The sequence below is a fragment of the Exophiala spinifera genome, assembly GCF_000836115.1.
Source record: "Exophiala spinifera strain CBS 89968 unplaced genomic scaffold supercont1.1, whole genome shotgun sequence".
NCBI lineage: Eukaryota > Fungi > Ascomycota > Eurotiomycetes > Chaetothyriales > Herpotrichiellaceae > Exophiala > Exophiala spinifera.
In genome coordinates this window covers 1,044,799-1,070,559 of record NW_015622513.1, presented here as the reverse complement: position 1 = coordinate 1,070,559, position 25,761 = coordinate 1,044,799, and the positions used below count along the sequence as shown (strand labels likewise).

General features: G+C 52.4%; 14 protein-coding genes across 14 annotated transcripts; 8 read left to right on the top strand and 6 right to left on the bottom strand.

Moving 5' to 3' along the window:
- Window positions 1-357: 357 nt before the first annotated feature.
- PV08_00409 (uncharacterized protein) lies at window positions 358-816 on the top strand (the record flags this gene model as incomplete). Its single annotated transcript, XM_016374774.1, has 1 exon — window positions 358-816. One exon carries the CDS (start codon window positions 358-360, stop codon window positions 814-816), a length of 459 nt encoding a protein of 152 aa, XP_016240050.1.
- Window positions 817-1,730: 914 nt separating this feature from the next.
- Window positions 1,731-2,656, top strand: PV08_00408 (uncharacterized protein; the record flags this gene model as incomplete). Its single annotated transcript, XM_016374773.1, has 3 exons — window positions 1,731-1,909; window positions 1,958-2,184; window positions 2,280-2,656. The coding sequence occupies 3 exons, from the start codon at window positions 1,731-1,733 to the stop codon at window positions 2,654-2,656; spliced, it is 783 nt and encodes a 260-aa protein (XP_016240049.1).
- A 501-nt stretch (window positions 2,657-3,157) lies between these two features.
- On the top strand, window positions 3,158-4,160 carry PV08_00407 (uncharacterized protein; the record flags this gene model as incomplete). Its single annotated transcript, XM_016374772.1, has 2 exons — window positions 3,158-3,703; window positions 3,756-4,160. 2 exons carry the CDS (start codon window positions 3,158-3,160, stop codon window positions 4,158-4,160), a joined length of 951 nt encoding a protein of 316 aa, XP_016240048.1.
- A 664-nt stretch (window positions 4,161-4,824) lies between these two features.
- On the bottom strand, window positions 4,825-5,956 carry PV08_00406 (uncharacterized protein; the record flags this gene model as incomplete). The annotated part of the gene is made up of 2 exons (XM_016374771.1): window positions 4,825-5,175; window positions 5,369-5,956. 2 exons carry the CDS (start codon window positions 5,954-5,956, stop codon window positions 4,825-4,827), a joined length of 939 nt encoding a protein of 312 aa, XP_016240047.1.
- A 953-nt stretch (window positions 5,957-6,909) lies between these two features.
- Window positions 6,910-8,313, top strand: PV08_00405 (eukaryotic translation initiation factor 3 subunit L; the record flags this gene model as incomplete). Its single annotated transcript, XM_016374770.1, has 1 exon — window positions 6,910-8,313. The coding sequence occupies one exon, from the start codon at window positions 6,910-6,912 to the stop codon at window positions 8,311-8,313; it is 1,404 nt and encodes a 467-aa protein (XP_016240046.1).
- Window positions 8,314-9,054: 741 nt separating this feature from the next.
- Window positions 9,055-10,677, bottom strand: PV08_00404 (uncharacterized protein; the record flags this gene model as incomplete). Its single annotated transcript, XM_016374769.1, has 1 exon — window positions 9,055-10,677. The coding sequence occupies one exon, from the start codon at window positions 10,675-10,677 to the stop codon at window positions 9,055-9,057; it is 1,623 nt and encodes a 540-aa protein (XP_016240045.1).
- A 395-nt stretch (window positions 10,678-11,072) lies between these two features.
- On the top strand, window positions 11,073-12,188 carry PV08_00403 (uncharacterized protein; the record flags this gene model as incomplete). The annotated part of the gene is made up of 2 exons (XM_016374768.1): window positions 11,073-11,144; window positions 11,199-12,188. 2 exons carry the CDS (start codon window positions 11,073-11,075, stop codon window positions 12,186-12,188), a joined length of 1,062 nt encoding a protein of 353 aa, XP_016240044.1.
- A 658-nt stretch (window positions 12,189-12,846) lies between these two features.
- Window positions 12,847-14,680, bottom strand: PV08_00402 (uncharacterized protein; the record flags this gene model as incomplete). Its single annotated transcript, XM_016374767.1, has 3 exons — window positions 12,847-14,069; window positions 14,134-14,592; window positions 14,656-14,680. 3 exons carry the CDS (start codon window positions 14,678-14,680, stop codon window positions 12,847-12,849), a joined length of 1,707 nt encoding a protein of 568 aa, XP_016240043.1.
- Window positions 14,681-15,646: 966 nt separating this feature from the next.
- PV08_00401 (uncharacterized protein) lies at window positions 15,647-16,477 on the bottom strand (the record flags this gene model as incomplete). The annotated part of the gene is made up of 1 exon (XM_016374766.1): window positions 15,647-16,477. The coding sequence occupies one exon, from the start codon at window positions 16,475-16,477 to the stop codon at window positions 15,647-15,649; it is 831 nt and encodes a 276-aa protein (XP_016240042.1).
- A 635-nt stretch (window positions 16,478-17,112) lies between these two features.
- On the bottom strand, window positions 17,113-17,973 carry PV08_00400 (uncharacterized protein; the record flags this gene model as incomplete). Its single annotated transcript, XM_016374765.1, has 1 exon — window positions 17,113-17,973. One exon carries the CDS (start codon window positions 17,971-17,973, stop codon window positions 17,113-17,115), a length of 861 nt encoding a protein of 286 aa, XP_016240041.1.
- An 842-nt stretch (window positions 17,974-18,815) lies between these two features.
- Window positions 18,816-19,811, top strand: PV08_00399 (uncharacterized protein; the record flags this gene model as incomplete). Its single annotated transcript, XM_016374764.1, has 1 exon — window positions 18,816-19,811. The coding sequence occupies one exon, from the start codon at window positions 18,816-18,818 to the stop codon at window positions 19,809-19,811; it is 996 nt and encodes a 331-aa protein (XP_016240040.1).
- A 510-nt stretch (window positions 19,812-20,321) lies between these two features.
- PV08_00398 (uncharacterized protein) lies at window positions 20,322-22,270 on the bottom strand (the record flags this gene model as incomplete). Its single annotated transcript, XM_016374763.1, has 6 exons — window positions 20,322-20,498; window positions 20,560-21,066; window positions 21,135-21,629; window positions 21,688-21,873; window positions 21,939-22,078; window positions 22,135-22,270. 6 exons carry the CDS (start codon window positions 22,268-22,270, stop codon window positions 20,322-20,324), a joined length of 1,641 nt encoding a protein of 546 aa, XP_016240039.1.
- Window positions 22,271-22,812: 542 nt separating this feature from the next.
- Window positions 22,813-23,783, top strand: PV08_00397 (uncharacterized protein; the record flags this gene model as incomplete). The annotated part of the gene is made up of 2 exons (XM_016374762.1): window positions 22,813-23,115; window positions 23,172-23,783. 2 exons carry the CDS (start codon window positions 22,813-22,815, stop codon window positions 23,781-23,783), a joined length of 915 nt encoding a protein of 304 aa, XP_016240038.1.
- Window positions 23,784-24,683: 900 nt separating this feature from the next.
- On the top strand, window positions 24,684-25,643 carry PV08_00396 (uncharacterized protein; the record flags this gene model as incomplete). Its single annotated transcript, XM_016374761.1, has 1 exon — window positions 24,684-25,643. One exon carries the CDS (start codon window positions 24,684-24,686, stop codon window positions 25,641-25,643), a length of 960 nt encoding a protein of 319 aa, XP_016240037.1.
- Window positions 25,644-25,761: the final 118 nt, after the last annotated feature.

Sequence of the window (25,761 nt, the reverse complement as noted above, 5' to 3'; positions counted from 1 at the left end):
AGAGGAGAGAGAGAGAGGTCAGGTCCGAGACTATAGTACAGTCGGTGGTTGTTGGTGGTGTAGCTCGTAATTGACCTTGACAGTTGATGGGTCGCAGGAGGTCGAATTCTCAACTTGAGCTCGCAGGTCGATTGTGGCCAATCAAAACATCGGCTGTGCGGAGCCAAAACACTTTGTACTAGAGCGAGACTCTCTCTATCTATACACGGCAGCCAACATCACATTTTCTACAAAAGACAGTTCATGTTTGCACGTCCCACAACACCTCTTCTACGGCCACTGCTCAGCAAAAACAAGAACATATTCGTGTCGCCCTGTTGTCGTCGCAGTGGCCCTTATCTACTGTCCGCCCGCACCATGTCCTCTGGCTCCGCGCCCATAACCCTCTCGTCCCTCACATACCTACAAGGCAAAACCCTAGCACCTCTCCTACTCGAACCTACTGAACAGGCAAAGATTGCCGTGATTGATGTACGGGATTCAGACCATGTAGGGGGCAATATCAAAGGGAGTACATGGATCCCGCTTGACCAGCTAGATGTGCGAATACCCGAACTCTTGAGGACGCTCAAAGACAAAGAAAAGGTCGTTTTCCACTGCATGTTGAGTCAGCAAAGAGGTCCTCGTGCGGCGTTGATGTATACGAGAGCGAAACAGGCACACGATTCCAAAGCGCAAAAGACAGAGCAGGCGGGTGAAGAGGCGTCCCCGGCGCAGGAGATATGCGTGCTAGAGGGTGGTTTCGGACAGTGGCAAGCGCAGTTCGGAGAGGACCCTCGATTGACCGCGGACTATGTGCCCGATATCTGGCTCTGAGCACATACACTGCATTCTCCTTTAAGAGTGTGGGTAGTACGACTCGAAGAAGGGCCTGCTGTCGTTCCTTATCACCTTGAGGAACTTCGCAGCATCGCAGCACTCGAATGCCCTGGAATGACTATACGTCTTCGGATATCGATGCGGTCATGATCAGAGGGCTACGTGGTTGGTGAAGCATGTGCAGATTGCGTACGCCTCCCCCCGTCCTTGCTCGAAAGATCCTTCGTGCTTTTAAGAGCTGAAGATGCTTCCATCATAAATACCTTTGAGGAAATAAATGCCATTTCCGTCCGGTTGGTGGCTAAGCGTGAAGATCGGCATTGAAGGCAACACCTCGGCGATTGTGGACTTGCCTACCCTCATTGGAAACGAAGGAAGGAGGCCATTCAACACAGGGAACCCTCCTTGGAGAGAGGAGACAGATGTTGTTGGTGCTGGTGGTGGCCGGGGTCAATTGTTGGAATTTGTTTCCATGAGGCAGTCCCCGTAGGTACGTCTGCTAAAGAGACGAGGTAGCCCTAGCATGCGACAGCGCAGACTGCGACACGTTGGTGATTGTTTAGACGGTTCTAGCATCTTCTCTGCTCAAGCGATTGGGTAAACCTCAGTTGCAGCATATCAAAATTGCAATCCCATGACTTCTACTGTGTAGTACATATGTGTGTCTGTATGCTCTTGTTAGCTTCGGACTACTCTACAACAAAGTTGTCCCAGTGTCATACCCCTTGGTTGTACAAGGCTGAGTGGAAAAGGGTTGCCAAGCTGATCCGGATCCCTAAAATAGCATAAATTTAATCGGACTGAGAACGACCCAGAGCGTCAGCCAACTCTCGAACTACAGTCCCGTTCAGAAAGATTCCAAGAACCACCTCGAGAACCGGCATCTAAGTACACAGAGAGCAATCCCCATCATGTCGACTACCAACAAGAAGACATTCCCAATGTGCGGCGTCTCGTACGTCAGCCGCATCGAACACGAATATCTCCACAGCAAGAAGCTCTCAGTTTGTGCAAATTGCCTGGCATTGGGGTTTCAAAAACCTCTCAGACGCTGCAATGGATGCTTACTCATTGATTACTGCTCCAAAGAGTAGGTAAGAAGACCTCATTCTCTGAGAAATGTGCTGATCCGCCCAAGGTGTCAAAAAGCACACTGGCCCATCCATAGATCCTTTTGCAATCTAGTCCAAGGAAAAGGCGCCCCAAATGCATATTTATCGTCCTTGGAGCGCGATCAAGCGCTAAGAATGATTATCGATGCTTATCGACTCCGGGTTGAGACGGATCATCTGTCGCGGGACGAAGACCACGGAATATACTATCCAGGAAAGCCAATTGATGGATTGGTCTGGGTGAAGGGCGATGGTATGATTCCACTTTGTGCATGCCGCAAATCTCAGAGACATCTGGCACTGAAAGTACTTGCTCCTTCGAGCCCATGCTAACCCGTCATGTCATAGCTGTCGATGACTTCCAGAGGTTCCTCGATCTACTGGAAGGCACCGCCATCCTGCCTGAATGGTGGCACTCGGAAGATAGGATGGCATGTCTGGTTCTAGCAACCGATAAGAATGATCCGGAGTCGATATTCAAGCCAATAAACCAAGCCGAGCTCCCGACACGATACGGCGGCGACATGTCAGTACGGGTGGCTCTTGCAATCATAGCTGAGATGGTAGTGGGATATGATGGAAAAGGTCCGGCGAAGGATGATACCTGGTTCCAGGAGTTTCAGGAATTCTTGGATCTGCATCCACATGAGAGGGCGCGTCTGATAAAGGGGAGCATAGAGATGGCGGATCAAGTCCTCAAGGAGCATGGAGAGCAGTTTAGTTAAATCGTCAGCCCGGGGGGTTTGGAGACTTGAGCAGACGTGCGGCATTAACGAATCGCATTTAGGAGGTGAATGCTCTTTATTGTGACCAGGAAGGCGCAACCGACCCAGTGAATGTGTTGTTGACTCGGTCCAAGATGTTTCGAAAGGCCGGCGATCAGAGAAAATCATCTTTTGCAACATCGACACAGGGCAACACAATCTTTGAAGCTATCAGACATGGCCCTCACCAATAGATTTCCAATGTAAGTGTCTTGAGAAGCCAAGCTGAATGTCCCAACGAAGCTGTTCAGTGCTGACGACTTCTGTCACAGACCGGCCACGGTGGGTAGCAATCCCTCAGGGACAAGACGCCAGCTGATCGTTGTTTCAAGGATAATCATGATGGTACTATCAATATCCCCTTGCCAGAGTACACGGAACTAGTAAGTTGTTGTCTATACAAATGATGGTGAGGGCTTGGACTGACCGTTCTTCGCGTAGCTTCGGTCCGAACGAGAATACATGTCCCTTCGACAGGCCCTGGTAGCAGGTGGCTGCGCCGTTGAGACGGTCAACGTCCTCATCGAGAGCAATCTTTCCTCAATCGCACCGCGCACTTCCTCGAATGCTGCCTTCACTACTGTGAGTAGCGACATGGCCGACACAGGAGGAGGCAGCCCATGCCACCCTTCAGACTGTATGCAGATCAGTCTTTCTCCCCTGTCAAAAGAATTCCATCCGAGACATTCGACACAATTTCACCCTCCCGCGTACTCCCCCGTATTGAAAACAGAGTCTCCGTCTGAGTGCGAGGGTAAAACCGCTCATGTTCTCCAAGAGAAGGTGCCGATCCATCCTGAAACCCAACATCGTACAATTCTCTTGACTGGCTTGCCGCCATCGGTGAATTTGCAGGACCTCACAAAAGCGATAAGAGGTGGTCAAATTCTTCAGATGTCCCTGCGTGATGGAGACAAGTACGCTCGAGTCTCGTTTGTAGATCCCGATGCAGCTGAGATGTTCTTGCTGCATTCCGAGCAAAGTGGAGTCTTCATCAAAGGACAGAGAGTAAGATTGCTACTGATCATCTATGAGAAGACTCCTTTCTGACAGACAGCAGGTGCGCGTGTTGTGGAACGACCGCCAAATGAATCTCACACCACACCTTGCCAATCGAACCGCAAGCGGTGCCACACGCAACCTCGTGATTCGGCACTACAAGAAGTATATGACAGCCGACTCTATCCGTCAAGATCTCGACCACATCCATAATCTCCAGGTCGTCAGCATCCGCTATTCCGGTCCACACTGCTTCATTTCTCTTACCAGCGTTCAAGGCGCCTGTGCCGCCAGAAGTTGCATGCACACCCGGCAAAAGTACAAGTGTGTGCAGATCGAATTCTATCCCGACGAGTGTGCCCAACCGTTACCAGAGTGGCGGCCGAAGGAATATCACTTGAGCAAGAGTCCCTGTATCGAAGTAAGAAACCGCTTCGAAGTCCTGCTTGATGATTCAGAGGAATAGCTTGAAGCATCCTGAAGACGGGTAGATTATGATCGATGCGAGACTGGAAGCGCTTTCAAATCCTATCAGTAGTTTCACTATGGGGCAATCCCATCGGATTCTTTGAAACTGTGGAACTAGGGATATGGGTATCATTATGAGCTCGACGACGGAAACACCTGATTTCTGGGTACGGTGTATTGATTAGGAGGCGCGAGTGCATCATTGCCGTCGGCATACGCAGAGTGTTTTATCGACCGATCGACCAGGTACTTACTGTATGTCCTTAACACGCAATGTGTTATCCTAAAATTCGAACTTTTGATCACGTCAATTTGACCGTGCCGTTGCTGTTTCATGCTGATATCGTTGTTTTTTTCGATGAGGTCAGGAGCTGAATAAGTGGATATCACATCTGCGGCGGCTTGGACGCTTGACATGATTACATTTTCCTTGGGGAGCTCGAAGAGAGACGTGATTGACTGTTGAAGGACTTGATGGGGCAACTATCTCGGAGCTGCAACGGATGAAAGGACGCTCAAAAGCAATCGGCATGGACAGATTCGCATTTCGACAAAGAGCACGGTAAATTGTAGCAGACAGCCCAAGTTCACATCAGTTTGCTCGCTGGACAGCAGCATATGTACCCCGCCCACGGCCTGCTCGAAGCCTCCCCAAGCAAAAATCATCTCCTGAGTTCATATCCGTAGTGCCACGACGGACTCGCCATGTCTTCCCTGATTTTGTAATTCTGCTCAGCGAGATCGACGGTCTTCATGTCGACTTCGACAATGCGCATCCCGGGGGTGCTGTCTTCGAAGCCACCCTGCACGGGACCGACGAGGGGTAGGACGACGCGAGAGAGGCCCGCGTAGTCTTCTTCGGGCGGACCGCCCACGTTGCAGAATATGATGGCGCATGTGTTTTCAAAGGCCCGCGTGATGAGTGCGTTCTTGAGAAACATGATGTCGACGTCTGGACCGTACCGGCGAGCTTCGGGCGTGAGGTCGTCGCGCGTCCAGAAGGTAGGTATTATCTAAGGAAGAAATGCCCGTTAGTTTCTCTCTCTCTGTCCCTGTGTCGGGGGGGCACAGGGAGGCGAGAGGGGTTTCTATCATCAATACAGTAGACAGGGTGATGTGGGGCAGGAATGGTGAGTGGTGGACGGCAGCAAGTGAGGCACCGCCAGAAGGAAATCAGGAAATCAAGAAATCAGGGTGAAAACTAACAATCAATCTGGCTCCTTGTCTGACCAGTGCACGGAATGCTTCGGGGAAGGCCAGGTCCCAGCAGATCACTATTCCGACGGGACCCAATGGTGTCTCGATCACGGAGTGCGGATTGGGAGGCGTGGGCGGAGGTCCTTCGGAGGACACAGGGCCGGCAGCGTGGTGTGGCCTTGTCGAGTCCGGGCCCGAGGTCAAGACTGCGCGCTCGGGGAGCCAGAGGTTCGCTTTGGTGTACGACCCTAGTAGTTCGCCGGTGTACGAGATGAAAGGCGCAATGTTGAGCAGGGCTTGTGGCTTCGTCGGCGTTGTACCGTTGCTGGCCCCAGGGGGAGGGTGATTGGGGTCGATGGTCACTATTGTCCCTGGGACAATGTTGATTTTCAATTCACGTGCAAGATCCTGGTACCGGGGGACGTAGGAGTAGGCTGTCTGAGCAAGCTCTGAAAACTTGGGATCGTCAGGCACCCAGCCTGTCAGGTGGTATTCGGGGAGAACGGCGAGAGAGGCGCCTTGAGCTGCTGCATCGCGGATGTGGCTCGATGCGGCAGCGAAGTTGTGTTCTGGGTCGAGAGCCTGCCATACACACATGTTAGTGAAATTGAGACGACGAGCTGTATATGTGGGAGGGAAGTCGTCCAGCAAAATGCGTCGAATCTCTGGACTCGTCACATGGAGTGTCGGGAGATGATAGCATAAGAGGAATATAAGCTCGCAGTGGCAGATTGTTTGTCACATTTCGGACTGATTGGTGCATGATTTGGCATGTCCTTTTCTGCATCTCGCACGAAGACCGACCAACTTCTTGACATCCGTTTGGCTATCTTGTCGAGGAGATGTACAAAACCTGTTGTGCAGTGTGATAGCTGGATTCGGTTGGTGTCTCACCCACCCTAGGAGTGCATCGGTGGTGCCGCGAACTCGAGAAAGAGGCTGATGTTCAGCTAGATGCCACGGAAGCAATGCTAAGTCTGCAGCGTTGGATTGTTTCTTTCGAAACACCTTTTATCGACGACGGCAATCCACAGTGCTCGCCTCTGGTGTGCTGTTGATGCGACGAAAGAAGTGCAAGATGGTATTCTCACCTTGGGATGAAGCTGGATCAAGGCGACCTTGAATGTCTGATTGAATGGTTCGTAAGAGGTCGCCATGTCTGTTTGACATTGACATGAGTTGTCTCGTCTAGAGTGATTGGAAGTCTCCAAACAATCCACCTCGAGTTCATCGAGTATGATGTAGTGGGAGCGCCAATACTAAGCAAGGCTGAAGGGGAGATCACCGCTCGTCACGTGCGAGGCGACGAGGCTGCAACTCTACGGCGGAGCACAAGGTTGGGCCACATACACTTTTCGAAATTTCGACTGCGGGCCGCACTTTTGTCGGGGCGCAAGCAGACCAGTATTGCATTCTGCCCAAAGTCCTACAACGGCAGAGAAGAAGACGAGCCTTCTCGTTCCAGTCGATTCTCTCCCAACCTGCAATAACCTTGCACGTAGTCTCTTCTCCCTCTTCCACATTACTCGAACCCACCATAGCCACCCACGATGTCGTACCAAAACGGCAACACGATCGATGAGGACGATCAGCTTGAGGAGGAGCTCGTCCAGGATTACCGGGAACAAATTCAATATAATGATGGCGAAGACATTGAGCGGACAGACTCCCTCAGCGGCCCTGCAGACATTCGTGCTCAGTTGGAAGCCGCAGCAGCCCCGCTTGAATATCAGGCGTCTCTGGAGACCAAGTTCGCTTCATACGACAACTATTGCAGTCTCTTCCACTACATCCTGAATTCAGATGGACCCGTCGATATTGAGCAACCTTCCTACTTCTGGGCCTGGGACGTGATCGACGAGTTCATCTACCAGTTCGAGTCATTCTGCAGATATCGAAACCGCGTGGCCCGGACCGCACCAAATGAAGAGGAGGCACAAGTCCTCAGAGAAAATCCCAACACATGGGGTTGCTACTCCGTTCTCAACGTCCTGTACTCTCTGATTCAACGGTCCCAAATCAACGAGCAGCTTGCGGCGCAAAAGCGAAATGAAGACCCAAACACCGTGGCTGGCGAGTACGGCTCGCGCCCACTCTATCGCATGTTGGGTTACTTCTCCATCATCGGTCTGCTGCGTGTCCACTGCTTGTTGGGCGACTTCAGCCTCGCTCTGAAGACCTTGGACGACATCGAGATGAACAAGAAGGCAATGTTTGCCCGCGTCATGGCCGCACACCTCAACACCTACTACTATGTCGGCTTCTCGTACATGATGCTCCGCCGCTACGCCGACGCGGTCCGCATGTTCAGCCACATTCTCGTGTACGTTTCGCGGACCAAGAACTTCCAGAAGGGCAACCAGCAGTTTGATGCTATCGCCAAGAAGACGGAGCAAATGTACGCATTGATTGCCATTTGCGTGTCGTTCGCCCCAACCCGTCTCGACGACACCATCCACACTGCTCTGCGCGAGAAGTACGGCGAGAAGTTCGCCAGGCTCCAGCGCGGCGGCACAGAGTCTCTGCCCGTGTACAAGGAACTTTTCCAGTCGGCGTGCCCGAAGTTCATCACCCCGACACCCCCAGACTTTGACAACCCATCTCTCAACATTGACCCGGTTGAGCACCATACCGACATCTTCATGGACGAGGTCATGAACACCCTGTTCAACCCCACTGTCAAGTCGTACCTGAAGCTCTACACGACCATGGACCTGAAGAAGCTGTCCAGCTTCCTGGAGGTCGAACCGGAGAAGTTGCGCAGCTGGTTGCTCGTCAACAAGCAGCGAAGCAGACAGACTCGCTGGACCGAAGGTGGCCTGTTGGACGGCGAGACCGTCAATGGCAGTGAGCTCGACTATGCCATTGAGGGCGACTTGATCCACATCAGCGAGGCGAAGCAGGGACGCAGATTGGTTGACTGGTATTTGAGGAATCTTGCCAGATCTTATTGAGTTTGATTTTGGGCTTGAGCTTGATTGACCGTCGGTGCGTGCATGGCTGTTCCTCATCTATTCAAGGGGGGAAATGGGTTTACGACTGCACGCCAGTGAACGTCTGCATGATGAGGGAAAAGTTGGTCTCGTTTGTGCAGGCTTGGGGACATTCAGTCACGCAGATAGAAGGATTGCCCGGCCTGTCTGCGCATCACCGGATGTCCATTGCGAAATGTCCTTTTCCTTCTCCTTCTCCTTTTCAGGAGGGACTTGCGTAGATTCGTGAGCCCGCCGAAGTGAACGAATGACAATGTGAACAAAACAGCGAGAAAAGGGCCCAGAAATGTGGAACAAAATTACCTGGGTAAGACGGTGTGCACGAAAGAAGTTGTTTCATCAGGCAGTGGATGTCACGCTTCAAGCGTTGCTTCGTGTCCGCCCAGGTGTGGTTTCAAGCTCTAGGTAGTGGGCTTTTGAGCATTGATGAGCATCGACGAGTGCTTGAGCCATGTAGAATGACAGGAAAAAAGTTTTAAAACATTGCGAATAGATGATGATGGTTTGCAGTTACGAGATCCGATTCTCGTAAACCTGGATGCACGAGGTAGGTCATTGGGGACGACCTTTCTTTTAGGAAGTGGAATCCCAAACCTATGTTGCTCAAGCTCCTCGTGTCTCCAACATGCCGCCACGCTGAAGATGTCAGGCCTGATGCTACATAAAAACCCAAGCTGCTGTTACTCGAATGGTCGACCACTTTCAGTCATCGTGCATTGCATCCTCGTCGTCATCTTCGTCGTCGGCGTCCCTCCGTTCTCCATTGGCTGGTGGCGTGTTCCTGTCATCGTCTCTGTCCTTGTGCCGTATACCGTTGGACGTACTGACGTCCATGTCCTCTCCGTGCTGCACCTCCTCCATGCTTACATCCTGTGCGCCCGCGTGAAGCTCTCCTTGCTCTTGAAGAATTTGTTCTGCACGTGCAGCCTCGGCGGCAGCCTCTCCAGCACGCACGATCTCAGCGTACTCGTCCGCAAAAGCGTCATCGTAGTCTCCACGGAATTGATACCTGCCCACCTTCTCAGCAGGGCCGGGCTCTTCGAACATGACCATTAGCTGGTCGGGAACAGGCAGTTCTTCGGCTTCGTCGTAGCTTCGGGCCTTGTTCAGATTCGCTCGGTCCGCCTTCATTCTCACTCGCTCAATGATAGGGTAGTAGTACGCCGCGTTGCCCTGTTTGTAAAACCTCGAATCGGGCTGTAGTTTATCCTGGCTGACGAGTGAGACGGCCATGATACGTCGAGGATCTACGACGGTTTGAGTCGCAGAAGTGTACACGCGCACTCGTTCAAATGGAAGACGCTGCGACCCATCTGCGGATTCTTCCAGGAGGGGAGCGTATAAGCTGGGATCGTCCTTGGAAGGATTGCTGTCGTCGAAAATCTTGCGCAAGCGCGAAGTAGAATCTGGTTGCTTTGGGATGTTGAGTGACCACAGGTACGGCTCTTGACCAGGGTCCTCGTAGAGCTCTGGGTGTTCGTCGAAGGCCTTCTTTTTGGCGCGCCACTTGGCTATCTCAGCTGTGTTCTCGGTGCTCATGAGCAGACCAAGGTCGATACGGTCGTCGCGCCGGCCACGAATAGGTGGCAACGGCGGCTTTTCGAACTTCAAAGCCCACCAGTTGCTCGCCAAATCCGTGGTCGCGTCGAGGTCCGGTAGGACGGGGAAGTATTCGACCGGTTTGAGGCGCGGGTTATCAGGGTGAACTGGGTTATTCCATGCTTCACGCTCTTGCGCAGTTATCGGGTTCGCCTTTGCTTCGGGCGGGTTGTAGGGTATGCTATCTGGGTAGGCGAGGTCGAAGCCTTTTTGTATGTGTCGTTTAATGTTGTCTGGGTCGTCGCGAACCACCGGCGCCGGGGCGGGTTTGTTTTCAGGTTTTCGTGCCCGAGCGGTCGATCGCATCAAGGGGTCATTTGCTCGGGCCATTTGCGACGCAGTCATGTATTGTGTTTTTCGAAGGAAGGAAACGTTATTCTTTGCGCCTTGACTCTTGAGCTGCTCATACGAGAGCAGGAGGGCGTGGTCGGCAGGATCCAGAACTGGCTGGATTTCTGGAGCCATGATCGCGCTCTCGTCACCTAGAAAGTAGCCTGGTACACCGACCATATCTATCGGCATTCCGCCTTCTGCGTCTACCTCAATGTTTGGTTCTTCTCGTTTCGCGAGGGATGAAGCATAGCCGGTGGTCAGGTACTGTGCAAGACCGCCCGTGTCGATGTCGAGAAGCTTTGGAGCCATCGGCGGGGGAGGCAGGTCATTTCGATATCGTATCGAAACGACCAAGTCCTGCTTGAAGGCCTTCGCATCGCTGGCGGTTGCCATCTTGACACGAGACAGTCGTCAATATTGTGAAAGAGTCTCTGACGGCGCGCAAGTCGAATGGGGGATGGTGGACTATCGAGCACTACTTGGAACAATATAAACTTATGCTCAAGGTAGATTCATCGTGACGGGATCAAGCGTGGTGGTCTAGACAGTCGCAGGAGAAGTGGTGTTTGATGTACGGTATTCGATGTTGTGGTGTCCAAAGTGCTTTCGCTGCCGCTGCCGCTTTGCGAAATAAAGTGCAGATGCGGGTCTCATACATTTGCACTGTATCGACGCTAATAAAGTACCGCATCTTCTCATCTTCACTTTTGCCTCTTGGACTCTTCACAACTATTCCCATCTCGACCTTCACTTTCTGTCAGCCTAGCCAAGAATCGCGATCAGAAGCAATGGGCTGGTTTTGGGCAGACACTCCCAAATCGTCTCCTGCAGTCGTCGCACCATCGAGTGCATCACCTCCGGTTAGTTCGCAGCCGCAAGGCATGTTCTTATTGTCTCATTAACAGTCTCAACAGCCATCATGTCCTATGCACAAACCCTCGGAATCAAACGCTGCGCCATTCCCTCCTAGACAAGATGCTCCTCAATCCATACCCTCCTCTTGTCCCGTCAGCCGGGACCCGAAGCATCACCCACTCCTCAAGTCCCAATCTCAGTCCTCGCCATCCGTAACCGAAACGCAGCATACATCTTCTTCCACCTCCTCGACGTTGTCCAAACTCAATCCTTTAAATTTCATGCCATCACTCAGCAACGCCCGTCCGACAGATTCGCCCCAGTCCATCTCTCTCCCGCTCGACCGCGAAACCTCCACTATCCCACGTGCCGATAATGACGAAAACTGGGAATATCCATCACCTCAGCAGATGTATAATGCCATGCTCCGCAAGGGCTATACAGACACCCCGGCCGAACACGTCGAGTCCATGGTCGCCGTGCACAACTTCCTAAACGAAGGCGCCTGGCGTGAAATCGAAGATTGGGAACGGATCTTCGCCCCCGGGCTCAGCCACGCATGGGAGATTTGTTCGAGAGGTGAAAAGGGCATTGCGTTTGAAAGAGCAAAGCAGGAATTCCTCGCCGCCCGCCGCGAAGCCCTAGGTCTCCCGCCAAGCCAGGAAGAAGAACAATTCAAACCTAAGCTCGTCCGCTTCCAGGGGCGGCCGAAAGAGCCCTCACCCAAGGCCCGGATGCTTGGGCTGATGGGTATGATCATGCCGGAGAAGTTTGGCGGTGAACCACCTTTTGACCGGCACGATTGGTACGTGGCAAGAAGGAACCCGGACGGAACCGTCACCGAGGTTCGGTACGTGATCGACTACTACAGCGGAGGCGTGCAAGCGACGGGCGAACCGGTCTTCTATCTCGATATCAGACCCGCTCTGGACACACCGACTGCAGCGGTTGAGAGAGCCATGCGGTGGGGTGGTGATGTATGGCACCGTGCCACCGGCGCTTCAGTCAGAGAAGCTGCGAAACGGGATGCTGAAAACAACGGACGGTGAGCTCAGTCTTTCATGGAATACGAATGTATAATGTCCAACGAAATTGAGAGGCATCTACGCTGGAAACTGCCTCTTGACGGCCATCCTTTCTTCCACTAGCGTTGATCGTGGGAGGGACCGATTGAAAGCATGTGTAGCGACGAAACGGTCTGGTAAGGGTTGTCGGTATGATGTCTCTGAAATGGTTTACTCGAACCCGACTTGAGTTCTCTAGATTCCGCCATGTTTATGACAAACGAATTACTGAGGGTTTCGAATTTTGTACCGTTGGTGGACTTGGTCCACGATTGCTGTGCGAGTGAGTCCGGGCGTTTCTCAATGATCGTTGGGCATGTTTTGCGCCTTTCACTGGAAGCGTGCAAGTATGAGATCTCTGCTCTTGATATGGGATACGAAAGGAGTCGAGACGATTATTTACGTAGTTGCAGATCTAATTAGTTAGGTACCTAGGTATGTATATGGTGCTTCACATGTATTTCCATATGTCGATGATCCTTGTATCGGTGTTGTGTCCGAGACCATCAACGAATGAGACATGGCAATACGAGGTATAGTTGATTGTGAACTGCCTCCCTTTTGTAATGACCACCCTTCGTCCTAGGCGTGGAAGAATGGGAGATCCAACAATCTCTGACCGCTATTGCAGTGCTTAATCTTCTCAGCTTGTCGCTTTCACTAGACCGAGGTCGCGGCCCCTTCTCGCCTTGTCCCACGTTTCTGCCCAAATCGTGGCCTGCGACTGAGGCATATACAAGTATCCGGCCAAGAGCTGCTCCATCTCCAGCCAGGACAAGAAGCGCAGGTCGTCGGTCATCTGGACGATCAGGCTGACGAAAAAGTCTTCTTCCACCTGCCCCAGGGCGCACTGGGCGAAGACAAACAACGCCCACGTCACGGCCCTGCGCTCTGCGGAAGCCGCGCTGCTCTTGGCCCTGGCCTTGTCGGCTCGTAGCCAACTTTCAACGGCGTCCTTTTGATGGCACGTCGTGGCGCGGCCGAGCCCCGTCGAAGGCATGATGGCGTGCGGCGCGAAGGACCTGAAGCCGAGAGCAGCCATGCGAATGACGCGTTCCAGCGGCGGCACGAACGGCTCGGCATTGTCGCCATGCACGAAGAAATCGGGATTGTCGTAGGGATACGAAACGAGGTCGTATTCCACCTCGGTGGCTTTGTGGCTCAGCATGGTGTTTTCCGAGAGGTTGAGCCCCTTTGGGTTCCTAGAGCTGTACTCGACAAAATTGCAAATGTCGCGACTCGTTCTAAGTAAGGCGTGGAGAGTTGGGCTGAGCGAATCCAGGTGTCTGAACTCGGACCCCATGTGTGAAAACGGGCTCTCTGCCGGCGGCGTGAGCCGGTCGAGGACCTTCTCGGGGATGGCCGCTCGCTTCCAGGGCAGAGGTAGGACCGGCTTCTCTAGCAGGCCGACAGACACCTTGACATTGGCGACTGGGAGCCATATCATGGACTCGTCGGAACAACCGGCCCGCGCTATGACTTGCGCGATGCCCTGGAGGTGTATACGTGCCTCTTTGAAGTTGCCGACGACAGTAGCTATCGAGACTAGTCCGAAGCAGGAGTCGATTATGTATTGGCTCGGCCCCTCGCTGTTTTGGATCATGGTCCTGACGGCGACGATGGCTTCGTGTTTGACCATTTTGTAGTCAGGGTCGCTGATCAATTCGTCGTGGTCGCGATCGGACGGCTTGAGATCCTGATGCCGGCCGTACAGAACGGCTCGGTGTGCCGCAACCGTGGCCATAAATCCAAGGTACGTGGCAGGGTTGTTCATTTTGCTCTGCAGCACCATTCCCTGACGAGCGAGTCGTGCTTTGGGCTGTTTGAACTCGACCGAAAATGTGGTCGGCAGTAGCACGTCGAAACCTAGACCAAAAAAAAATCATCAGCTCTTAATGTCCGTACCAACTCGCGGCCCAATGACGCTCACAGTAGTTCAGAAGCCCTTCTGACGTCTTATGCGGCAGGTTGTTACTGGGCAGGGTGCAGAAAGGGTCATATTCGTGGTTTGCCGGAGAGATCGTGAGTGGTGTACGTGGGGTAGTAGGAGAGGTCGCCGAGAACACCACGATTTGGGGTCTGGCTTGAAGAATGGTTTGCAACTCGGGTTCTTGAATAACGGGCTCGTCTTTGATAGAGACACTCGACTCGGTCGAGCTCGAACTTGCTCGAGATTTGTTTGATATGGATCTGGTCCTCTTCTTGCCCTGCGCCGACTCCAAACGACGCACCCTTTGCATGGCATGGGATCGAATGACATGGCGATGTAGCTTGCTGCTAGATTTTCTGCTTGCAATGGAGCTCACGTCTTCGGTGTGGTTCACGAAAGTGAATTCGATGGGCACCTCAGAAGCGGCCGGTGGACTCTGGCTCAACCCGGTCGCGGAGTCTGCTCATACGGACGGTCAGTCACGGTAGAAGTGAAGATGCTGCCAATGTGCACAGTCCATACCTTTGTCTCTGGCATTGCGACGCATAGTCTCTCGTCCATATCTCCAACACTTCACCCTGCAGTATAGATCCAGTATGTACGGGGATTCCGCGTCCCGCGCATGTGACAGCGACTGAAGGAGTCGCAGGAAAATACCAAAGGGACGGAGACCTATGCCATGGTTGAGGACTAGCAGTGGTCGTTTTCCAGCGCAAGGACAGATGTGATTCTAGAAAACAACGTCGGAGGATAAGTCCAGAGACATCAACGACAACAGGCACTGGACGAGCGCATGGAGGTGCTCTGCAACCCCAATGGATTTGAAGTGGGCAAAAGTTGGGCCTAGACCGGTAGAAGAAAAGATCGAGCGTCCCAAGAGGGGCCAGACTTTTGGTGTCAGTGCGCCATGATCGCCGCCGTGGGCTGTCGCCGTTGACCACATGGGTCCAGACTCCCAAGGAGAGACTTCGATAGAGTCCCAGCACGAGAACAGTTGCAGAAAGCACGGCGAGTTGTACGTGTGGGCATTTCCCAGGTCGTGGTTCGTTTCGCTTGACAGTCTTTTCCGACGCCAGCATCCGGGAATCTGTGCGCCCTCACTGCCGAACCTCGTTTACCGAGTACTTGTACCTTATCCATTTGGTATCTCGGTGTAATCTAGGTCCTCTCTGACTCCGTGATTCCGCGAGCGCTAATTGGTCTTCGACTGCGAGGCGCTTCGGATCTCTTGTTCTCTGGCTTGTCATCTATCATATTTGTCCTTTTATCCGTATCATTTGCAGAATCTCCAAAACAGCGGCACCATCGAGAACCCTGCCCAGTCTAACAGCAATCACTCTGGCCCCCAAGGTGTTGCAAGTAAAGTCAAATGTGCCACTGCCTGATCATATTTTTGCCAACCGCCAACCAGCCCTACCCTCCCAGTAAAACCATCGCTTGAACGTAGAATGCATCATGATTCTCATATGCGACCAGAAACGCCTCAACCGACGCTACCCGGAAGTCACACCTGTCACTCATCTTCACCGAGTACTCTTCCTGCCAAAACGTAAACGAGGAAAAGGCCTGCCATGATCCAGTATTTGTTCCTCCAGATCCATCCTTGACCGGCATTTCTTGCTGCTTGGCCCCCGTGTACAACAGCACCCACCCCGGCACCACTACCCCCAAGTATCCGTCGAATTGCTTTGGTTTCCGGTGAACAATTGATGGGTTCGCCCTCGGGATCTGGTAGTATCTTGCCTGTGGCTGGGTCGACGCGATGCTCAGTCATCCACTCCCAATTCTCCTTGTCTTCTTCAGGAAACTCGGCCTTAAACTTTCGACCACCATCACCAGCCTTGATACCCCCGAGACCTTTTGTTGAGTGCTGTATCCCGGCGACTGGTCTTGAAGCGGTACCACCTCCTGTAGAATTGAACCATCTCGATCTTGCAGCGTGCCATTTCCGCTCTGCTTCCGTCCCTCCAACGCTGCCAGCAGTCATCTCCTCGCTGTTCATGAATGACATGAGGCCGATCAAGATCGTCGACACCGACCAAGCAGGATTGAACGACTTGGGGTGATAGTCACTGATGCTCAAACAGAGTCGTGTGTTTGTCTGAAAGCGACCGCTGGGAGTATGCATTCGAATTGCTGGAGGCGCAAATGGATAGTCTGGGGGGAACATGAGAGTGCACCAATATTGTCCATTGTAGTAGGGGGTGTCCGGGGCACCAGTCAGCAGGCAGTGCCATTCCAGAATGTTGGATTCGGAGGGATGCGCTGAGATTAGAGGGACAGGGTTCTTCTGGAGTATCTGGAACTCTCTTGTCAGACGCTTTTGCGCGGCTGGAGTCGCCATCGTGCCGTAGCGCGCCCGGTAGGTGGTAAGAGTATCCTACTGCGTTAAGAGTGCAGGCAGGTCGGATTCGTGATCGAGGCGGGTCGATTTCTGATGAGGGTGGAGTGTAAGATGGATGACAAGTTACCGACAATGGAAGGCTGCGCCTGCAGATAGTCAGGAAGAGAAGGAGCGTAGCAACGGATAGGTGTTAAAGATGGAGCGAACAGTAACCTGAGAAGGAGAGAAGGTATGAACCCATAGAGGCACACGACATAATAATGGCAGCGTCCTGTAGACGGAGATAGTGACTGCGGCGGACCAGACAATCCGCTCTCACGTGGGTGGGCGTTATTGACCTAGGCGCCGCTTTAAGCTTTAACGGCCACTCTTGGCCAGCCTGATCATCTCGCTCTTCTCTCAACCGCGCTCCTGATGCAGTGCCTGTTGCAGGAGAAGAGCGCATCGACATAGTCACCAGCCGGACTGCGGAAGGCGTCGTCATCCTGAACAAAGGGTTTCCGCATTATTGGGAACTCGGTGACACGAGAAGCCATCCTGGGATGCATACGACGGTGCTTTCATGACACAAGCGCGGTCCCATGATACGAGACTGAAAACCTTCTCCTACGCCGTCTATCGTCTACAATCGCTATCTATGCATGACCGTTGGCTTCGGCCTTGGTAGATTTGGCAGCCTCCCTGGAACTTAGTACGCGACTGTTGATTTCAGCATACTTCTTTCCCAAGTTCGTCATGCCCGCCTGCAACATAGAACCATCCGCTCCACTCAAGGACCACGTCGCTCCCATCTCAAAGAACTTCTCAAGCAGGTCAAGCCGGGGGCCAATGCCACCAATACCAATTGGCTTTCCGGCCTTGACTCCTGCCTTTATGATTTTGGCGATAGAATCCAGATACAACGGATTATCGTATTGACCAGGAATGCCGAGGTCTGTGCAGAGGTCATTGGATCCTACCAGGATCCCGTCGACGCCTTCAATGGCGAAGAACTCGTCCGCGAGTTCTACTGCTCCCGGCGTCTCGATCATGGGGATGACCATGGTCTCGGTGTTGAGTAGTTGATTCTGAAGTTGCGTCGGTACTGCCTGGAAATTCAAGATGGGTTGGTTGTTTGTGCAGCCTCGGCGGCCCAGAGGTGCATACTTTGCGTCTTTGACGATCTCTTTGACTTGTTCCACCGTCTCGCAGTGCGGAATCACCACTGCGGCGGCACCTGCGTCCAGTATCCGGCTGAGGTGCCAGTGCGCCTTTGATGGAATCCGAACTATCGGGCTGACACCCACGTAGTTGCATGCAGTGATAAGCTGGGAGAGTTCTCGAGTGGTGATGGAAGTGTGTTCCATATCGATGAACATTCCGTCGATGCCCGCCATCTTGGCCATCATTGCAATTTCGTTGCCCAGAACGTACTTGACGCTCATGACTGAGCAAACCTCGCCCCTGAGGATCCGATCACGCCATGGATTGGAAATTGTGAAGGACGGTTGAGACATTGTCGAATAGCAATGTCCTCCAAGTTTATCAAAGGTCAAAGATGATAAAGACAACTTGTAACAGGTACGATGGCCGGCAGACACAACGATGCTATGCTTTGGCGAAGATACGCTTTGGCGCCCGATGCCTTTATGAGTTTCGACAAACCTCGACAACCGCGCTATTCCGGACGTCAAGTTTGGGTGTTGTTTGCGTGCGGGAATCCACCGCAAACTTCTGCTCAGCGAAATTGTCATGAAGTGTGCTGGGTTCCAAGTTCGGCCTCAAAACGGGGCTTTAATCACCAACTCCTCACATCGGCCCCTCTGAAACATTGTTGTTACCTCCAATGTGATATCTGGGGGGCTCGTGTAAGCCGAGGATAATATCCGGTCTCGCTTCGAGCACGGATCGAGACCCCATGGAGTGGTGTTGCGTGGTGTTGCGCGGGCATCGGACACCGGCCGAGCAGGTCCACAGACATGGCGCCCCCACATTTCCGACGACCACCGAAGACTGCCGACAACTGGAGACTACTAGTGATGAGTCTCACAGGGCCAGCGCGAATGGCTAGTCGACTACGATGGCGATCCTATGCGGAGAGGAGATGGTCGACGTCCTCAGCGGACTCAATACCCCGTTCTAGATGGCACATTGTCGGCTCCGTGGATACCCAGAGTGCGAGTCACTTGAGAGGGGTTCCCAGCAAGAAAACCTGGCAGACCGGTAGATATACAAGCACGACGCCTAGTTTCAATGCTAGTAGAATCCAGTGGTACATGTCCAACTGTGGCCAACATCTGTTTATTCCAGCGTCCGCCTATTTTTCTCACTTGTTCACAGCCTTCCCGTCACCCTCAAGATGGCGCCATCAGCAGTGTCACCTCCTTCAAGCATCATCGGCATCACGAAGCCCACCCTCTACCTCCTAGACACTTTTCATCCTGCTGCTATTGAGAGGGCTCGCGAACTATTCACCGTCATCCTCCCATCAGACCCTGAGTTCACTGACTGGCAGCAACATGCCAAGTACCTCCTCATCCGCGCCTCGTCCTTGACGGCCGCCCAAATCGAATCAGCGCCACATCTCCTGGCCATCGGCAAACAAGGTGTTGGCACGGATCGGATTGATGCGGCGGCCTGTGCCGCCCGTGGCATTAAAATCTTCAACACGCCGGGCGTAAACTCCGGAGCCGTGGCGGAACTCGTGCTGTCCCTCACGATGTCTCTGGCACGACAGATACGGCCCATCAGTGTCCGCATCGCGCGAGGTGAAGTGGTGCGCAAGGAGGAATGCGACGGGCTGATTCTCCACAAGTGCACGCTGGGCCTTGTGGGCATGGGCAACATTGGGAGGAAGGTCGCCGAGATCTTCCGGGGAGCCTTTCAAAGCGAAATTGTCGCTTTCGACCCGTACATGGGTGCCGGGGCGTGGCCCGATCTCCCTCACAAGCGGGTGACCAAGTTGGAAGATCTACTGAAGGTGTCGGACGTGGTCAGTCTGCATGTCCCCTTGACGTCCGAGACGCGGGGGCTCTTGTCGTACGAACAGCTGGCGATGATGAAGAGGTCGGCGCTACTGATAAACGCCGCCAGAGGGGGTATCGTGGACGAAGCCGACCTCGAGAGAGCGCTTGCCGACGGACTTATCTGGGGTGCCGGTTTGGACTGCCACGAACAAGAGCCACCCACACCAGAGAGATACGAGAAACTGTGGCAGCATACCAATGTCATCAGTCTGCCGCACATTGGTGCGGCCACCTCTCAGACTCAGAGGGAAACGGCCACGGCCGCAGTCGAGAATCTTTATGCTTATGTAAAGCAAAGGGAGGAAGCGACGGTCAACGAGGTGCCTTGATTGGAGCCGTCTGAACTCGACCTTTTTCGTTATAGAGAATTTAGAACTCATTTTCACATTGAAACTCTTTTTCACATCATAACGGAACTTGAGTGCTGCTCTCTTTGAGCAAGGAGAGACGGTCGAAAGAGAGAAGCAGCCAAATACCATTTTTGGTTTGTCTAGAATCATTCATATGCAGTCTCTTCAGTGGCGATGCGCCTTACTTTGCCTAGTGTTGTTGTAGACCAAGTAGCCCTCGGAGGATGTAAGATGCACTTTTGTCTATACATATACGCACAACTAGAAATCCAATGACGAAAATTGCCAGTCTGTTATTGCACAACGGTACGATGAGTGTTCCTGTACGAATGTGCTCTTTGTGCATGGTCATGGGCTCTATAGTGATAAGTGAGAATATCCTAGACAGCCAAGGTCACTCTCTGGGGCCCAATTTCGTGCACCCGGGAATGTGTCATCAGGTCCTCTGGAGCTGCTGGTTCTCTAGTCAAATTTGTGCGAGACACCTTTCTAGACTTTGATGATCTCCTCCTCCTGCACCTCATGCTTGTCCTCTTTAATATCGTCAGGGTGAAGATCAGCTGCTCGTTCCAGATCCTCTTTAGTTGGATAGGCGATTTCCCGGATTCTGTAAAGGGGACGTTCGAACAGCGCGTCCATGGACTCGAGTGATCTCCCAGAAGTTTCCTAGAGGTTGTGAGTGAGGGGTTTAAAAATGACGCAAGTGGATGATATGACGGGGACTTACCGGCATGCAGAAAAAGACAAATACGAGCGAGATGATACAAATGGATGCGAAGAAGATGAACGCTCCGTAGCGATCAGTGGCTGCGAGCAGGCTAGGCATGGCTCGAGAACATCCAAAATAGTAGAGCCAGTGGAATGCCATCATGACAGACATGTTGAAGGATCTGATGCGGATGGGGAAGATCTCGGAGTTGATCAGATAAGGGGCGCTGAACCAACCGATAGACCAGGCAACAGCGTGGAGGAAAATGGCAACAATCGCCACGGTCGATGCGTTCTCGATAACGGAGTGGCTAGAGATGTAGGATGCGCTCATGCCGTTGGTGGCACCCAGGTAGCCAGCTATGTAGATCAAGGTTGTAATCTGCAGGCAGATGCCAGTGATGAGCGACCGTCGTCGGCCGATAAAGTCGACAATGAACAAAGCGAACAGGAGCGTCGACACGAATTTGACGATTCCGTAGATACCAGTCGTCAAGAACTTGACCTCGGTGCCGGTAATGCCGAGCTTTGTTTCGTTAGCATATTATACTTACTTTCAAGCGTAGACGGATTCTGATGAAAAAGCACACTCACATATCCAAGAATTGTAGGAGAGTATTGCGTGATGGCGTTGGCCCCGGACCACTGGCTAAACGTGTGCGCCCCCAGCATAAGGAAGAACCGACGACGGTTCTGAACGGTAGAAAAAGTCTCTTTCATCAGACTCCATTGACTTGCGCCGCCCACCACCTCGACTTCGTGGAGTATTTGCAAGTTGATGGCGGCGAGTTCTTCCCTCACATATGGATGGTCCTCTGGCAGGTGACGGAGCCGAGTCAAGTTGCGGATTGCGTCCGACTGTCGGTTGACCGACATCAGCCACCGAGGCGACTCGAGAATGAACAATGTGCCTATTCCCCAAATGGCTGCTGGGACAAGTTGGAGAGCGGTGGGTAGCTGCCACTGGAGCTCGGTGTTTTTGTGGTACTTTGTGATGCCGTAGTTGAAGAAGAAGCCAAACACTACACCCAGCTGCTGACAGGCAGCATATTGGACCGTCATAAGACCTCGAATCGGCCTTGGAGCAATCTGTCACCGGAAATTAGCATTTGCCTGCATCATCCTGACCTGAGGGGGTTGTGCTTACCTCTGAGAGATATACACTTGGTACCACGGTTGTACCTCCAATACCGAAGCCTGCGATGACTCGTGAAACGTATAGCGCTGCCAGTGAGCCATTGGAGAATGTCTGCCCAAAGATTCCACCCATGTAGATGATGGTATATATCAACAGGGTCTTCTTCCGACCGAATCGAGTGTTAAGCCAGCTGCACTTTAAGGCTGTCAGATTCATTCGACTAAAGTTAAACACCCAACGAATAGTGAATGTGAACCCACAATAAGACATCCAAAGACCGCACCCGCTGTCGCAATGGAAACAATCCATCCCTTGGTGTTCGCATACTCGGCGTCAGATTGAGAGTCGAGCCCGAACTTTTTCATAAAGATCGGCATGACAACAACGGAGGCGATATTCCCTGCATGGCGTCGTGAGGAGGATATACATGACCAGAACCTCGGAAGGGAAGCTCACCTTCATCAAAACCTTTGGCCACGCCACTGAAACTCACAGCCAGGGTGCAGAAGATGAGGTACCAGTTGAAAATCTCACGAGGACTTTCACGGACCGCCTCTTTGGTGAGGGAAATGAGGTTGTTGGACTTCGGCATCTTGGGAAAAGAAACTTCAACTGTCATGCAACTCTGCCCTCCAAGAATCATGAAGCAGTGCACGATGTGAAAATCCGAGTCCCAAAGGTGAGGCGAGTATCACATATTTACAGAAGTTCAAAGTGGGGTCCCCGGCCCCGTGCCACAGTAATCCATCAAGCTGGGGGAGCGCATGGTCGAACTTACGAAGCGACGCGGTAGAGGCTGGAGTAACAACATTCAAACAAAGTTAAAGGCCGTTGCGGACTTTGTCGGACCCTGGGGCGAACATAGACCCACATGTCCGAAGGGCCCGAGACAAGCTCAATCGCCGACCCCGGCTCTCGCAGACTGACATCTCTCGATTGTGGCCTGACCGCTTCGTGTTGTTATTGAATGGGGAACACAGAGCACAGCACCTGTTCGTCCTTTCACGTGTTGTAGAAGGGAGTGACCCTGCATTTCTACGTTGGAAGCTCAATACCATACATGATACATCAGCAGTCGAGGCAACACCGTCCACGGAAAGCTTCGATTACAATCTTGACACCGCTATTCCAACAATGAACTTCTATCCTCCACCTCCTGTTATCACAGCAGATTTGCATGTGACGATTCCAGAGGAATTGTACTGCACCGAAGAGAGCGAGTGGCGAGGAGGGTTTGTTGGAAAGTTTCGAAATATCTTCTTGGAAGGTCCAACGGTAGATGCGAATGGCGACCTCTTCGTTACAGATATTCCAGGTGGCCAGATACTCCAAATCGACAAAGAAGGCTGCGTGACGAAGAGAATCAAGTACGATGGAGAACCGAATGGGATGGCCATTAGACACGACGGCAAATTTGTTGTTGCCGACTACAAGCAGGTAAGTAGGGCAAGGATCGAGGCAGCAATAACACATCGTCTCTGATGAGTTACCAGGGTTTACTTTTGTTTGACCCAGAAAGCAACACAATCGAGCCCCTGCTCACGAGAAGGAATTTAGAACGGTTCAAAGGTCCAAATGATCTAGTGGTCAGTTCGACCGGCGATATCTACTTTACCGACCAAGGCCAAACGTCAATGGTCGATCCGACAGGACGGGTGTACCGACTTTGTCCAGATGGGAGACTAGACATGTTGGTATCAAATGGCCCTTCGCCGAACGGACTGGTCCTATCACCAGATGAGCGTTTTCTTTACGTTGCCATGACCAGGTCAAATGAAGTGTGGAGGTTGCCTCTGAACCCTGATGGTTCCACGTCAAAGGTTGGAGTGTTTTTTCGGTCATTCGGCAATGTGGGCCCAGACGGCCTGACCATAGATGAGGAAGGAAACCTCTTCATCTGTCATCCTAGCCTAGGGTCCGTATTCGTGGTAGACAAGCATGGAATCCCAAAGGCGAGGATTGCCAGCGGAACAGACGGCATCAACTTGACAAATTGCACATTCGGCGGACCCGAGGGCAAAACATTGTATATTACAGACAGTCTTCTTGCAAATGTACAGAAAGTGGAATGGCATTGCGCCGGGATTAGTACTCTGAAGAAATAGCTGGTCTTCTCCAGACTGGAAATGGGCCAAGAAGACAAGTTTCCCCGGCACGATATACCAATACCTGGGTATGCTTGGTCTGCCTCCATCAAAGCTAGACACTATTCCACGAAAGCCATGCAGCTGCACCGAAACAAATGTCTCTGACCGGGGACGCTACTCGAAAACATAAGGGTTTGCAAATCCGCTCTTCCTTCTAAGGAGTCCTAAGTGTGACGGATACTTCCCCGATGTCTCAGTACAGTCTCTTCGACATGCGCACGTGAAATACAAGTTCCAGGGTACAAATATCGCTCAGGAGACACTATAATCATCAACGCCCTGTTCTAGACCATGGCAATCGGACCAGAGCGGGATTGCTCAAGATGGAGGGAATAGATCAAAATGTGGGCTTTCAAATTCCAGATAGTGGTTGATTCGACCAGGAGAGTCAAACCCTAGTACTATCTAGTCAAAAACCGTATAAACTGACTAATAGAAGTTGATGTCTGTACTGTGGCCGTCTAAATGCAGTGACATAATGAGTTCTGGCCGACGAAGGGCATAAGTGGGATAGAGCACCTGGAACCCGTGCCCAGAATACCTGACTTCGCACTATATCTGGTCTTCTTCGAAAAACGTCTCAATCGAAGGAGAATTTTCATTCCTTTGTGCCCATATATTAGGAAACGAGCTCCTGCTAATTATCGAGGTCAGCCTCGCCAAACAAATTGCCTATTCGTGCCTGTTGCATAACAGCATCCGGTCCACAAGGGTTTGATTTTCGTCATCTTAGCGTCCGTCAAAAAGGCTTGAAGCTCCGTCTGTCTCTCCAATCCGCTCTTCACTCTAAAATATCGAAGGCATCTCAGCTTGCAAGACCAATTCTTTCGTTCGAAGGGACTTTGATTGACTGAGGCCATGTCACGTCGAGAGGATCGTTACAACGAGGACGCGACCGTTGGGTTGGAGTTCGTCCCAGCAGGATCATGGGACTGCCACATGCATTGCTTCAACCCTGTACGGTTTCCATTAAGCCCCGATCGCGCCTATACACCAATACCAGCCTCTCTGTCAGACTACGAAGCTTGGTCGCCATTCGACAACATAAACATCGTCCAAGCCACAATCGAGGCTTCGCCGGAAGGTGTTCTCGCGCACATTGCTGAAGGTTCTCGAACCTATTCAGGCAAGCAATTCTGTGGCACCATAATTTCCGATAGCAGGAGTGCGAAGACTATCGCAAATGCAACAACGACACAGATAGACCGGCTACATGACGCCGGGGTACGGTGTCTGCGCCTGCATTGTGGTTTTGGCGGCTCGAAGGGCCTCGACCAATTCGTGGTTCATGATTTGGGTCAGCTCGCGAAGTCCACGGGGGTCGTGAAACATGGCTGGGCTATCTCCCTACAGATGCCACTTTGCTTTTGGGCTTCTCTCCGCGACAAAGTCGCTCAAGACGATTCTTTGAAGAGGGTGAAACTAATTGCAGATCATGTCGGATACGTGGGCCCCAGCGATTTGGCGACGGCAGGCTTCGAGGCATTCTTGAATCTTATTCGCAGCGACAACGTCTACGTCAAAATATCTGCACTACACCGCCGCAGCCCGAACAAAATCGAAGACATGAAGGATGTCATCCAGCAGCTGGCAAACGCTGCCCCAGATCGTATGCTCTGGGGCAGCGATTGGCCTCACGTAAACAGTGGAGCTAAGGGTCTCGAGCCGACGCCTCCTTTAAGCGACGCCGATGCGTTGGAAGAGCTCAAAATGGTCAAGAGATGGCTAACATCTGAGCAATGGACAAAGATGCTGGTGGATAATCCTTGCCGTGTGTTCCGTGGTAGAGATGACAATGGTAGCGGAGCGAATATTTAGGAACTGCATTCACCACTGAACAGCTATTGTTCTGGGGAACTCGCCTATAGACTTCTCTTAGGCCGTACTCGGATGTGCCTGCTCTCTATGGTCTATCTTACAATACCTCTCCCGGGAG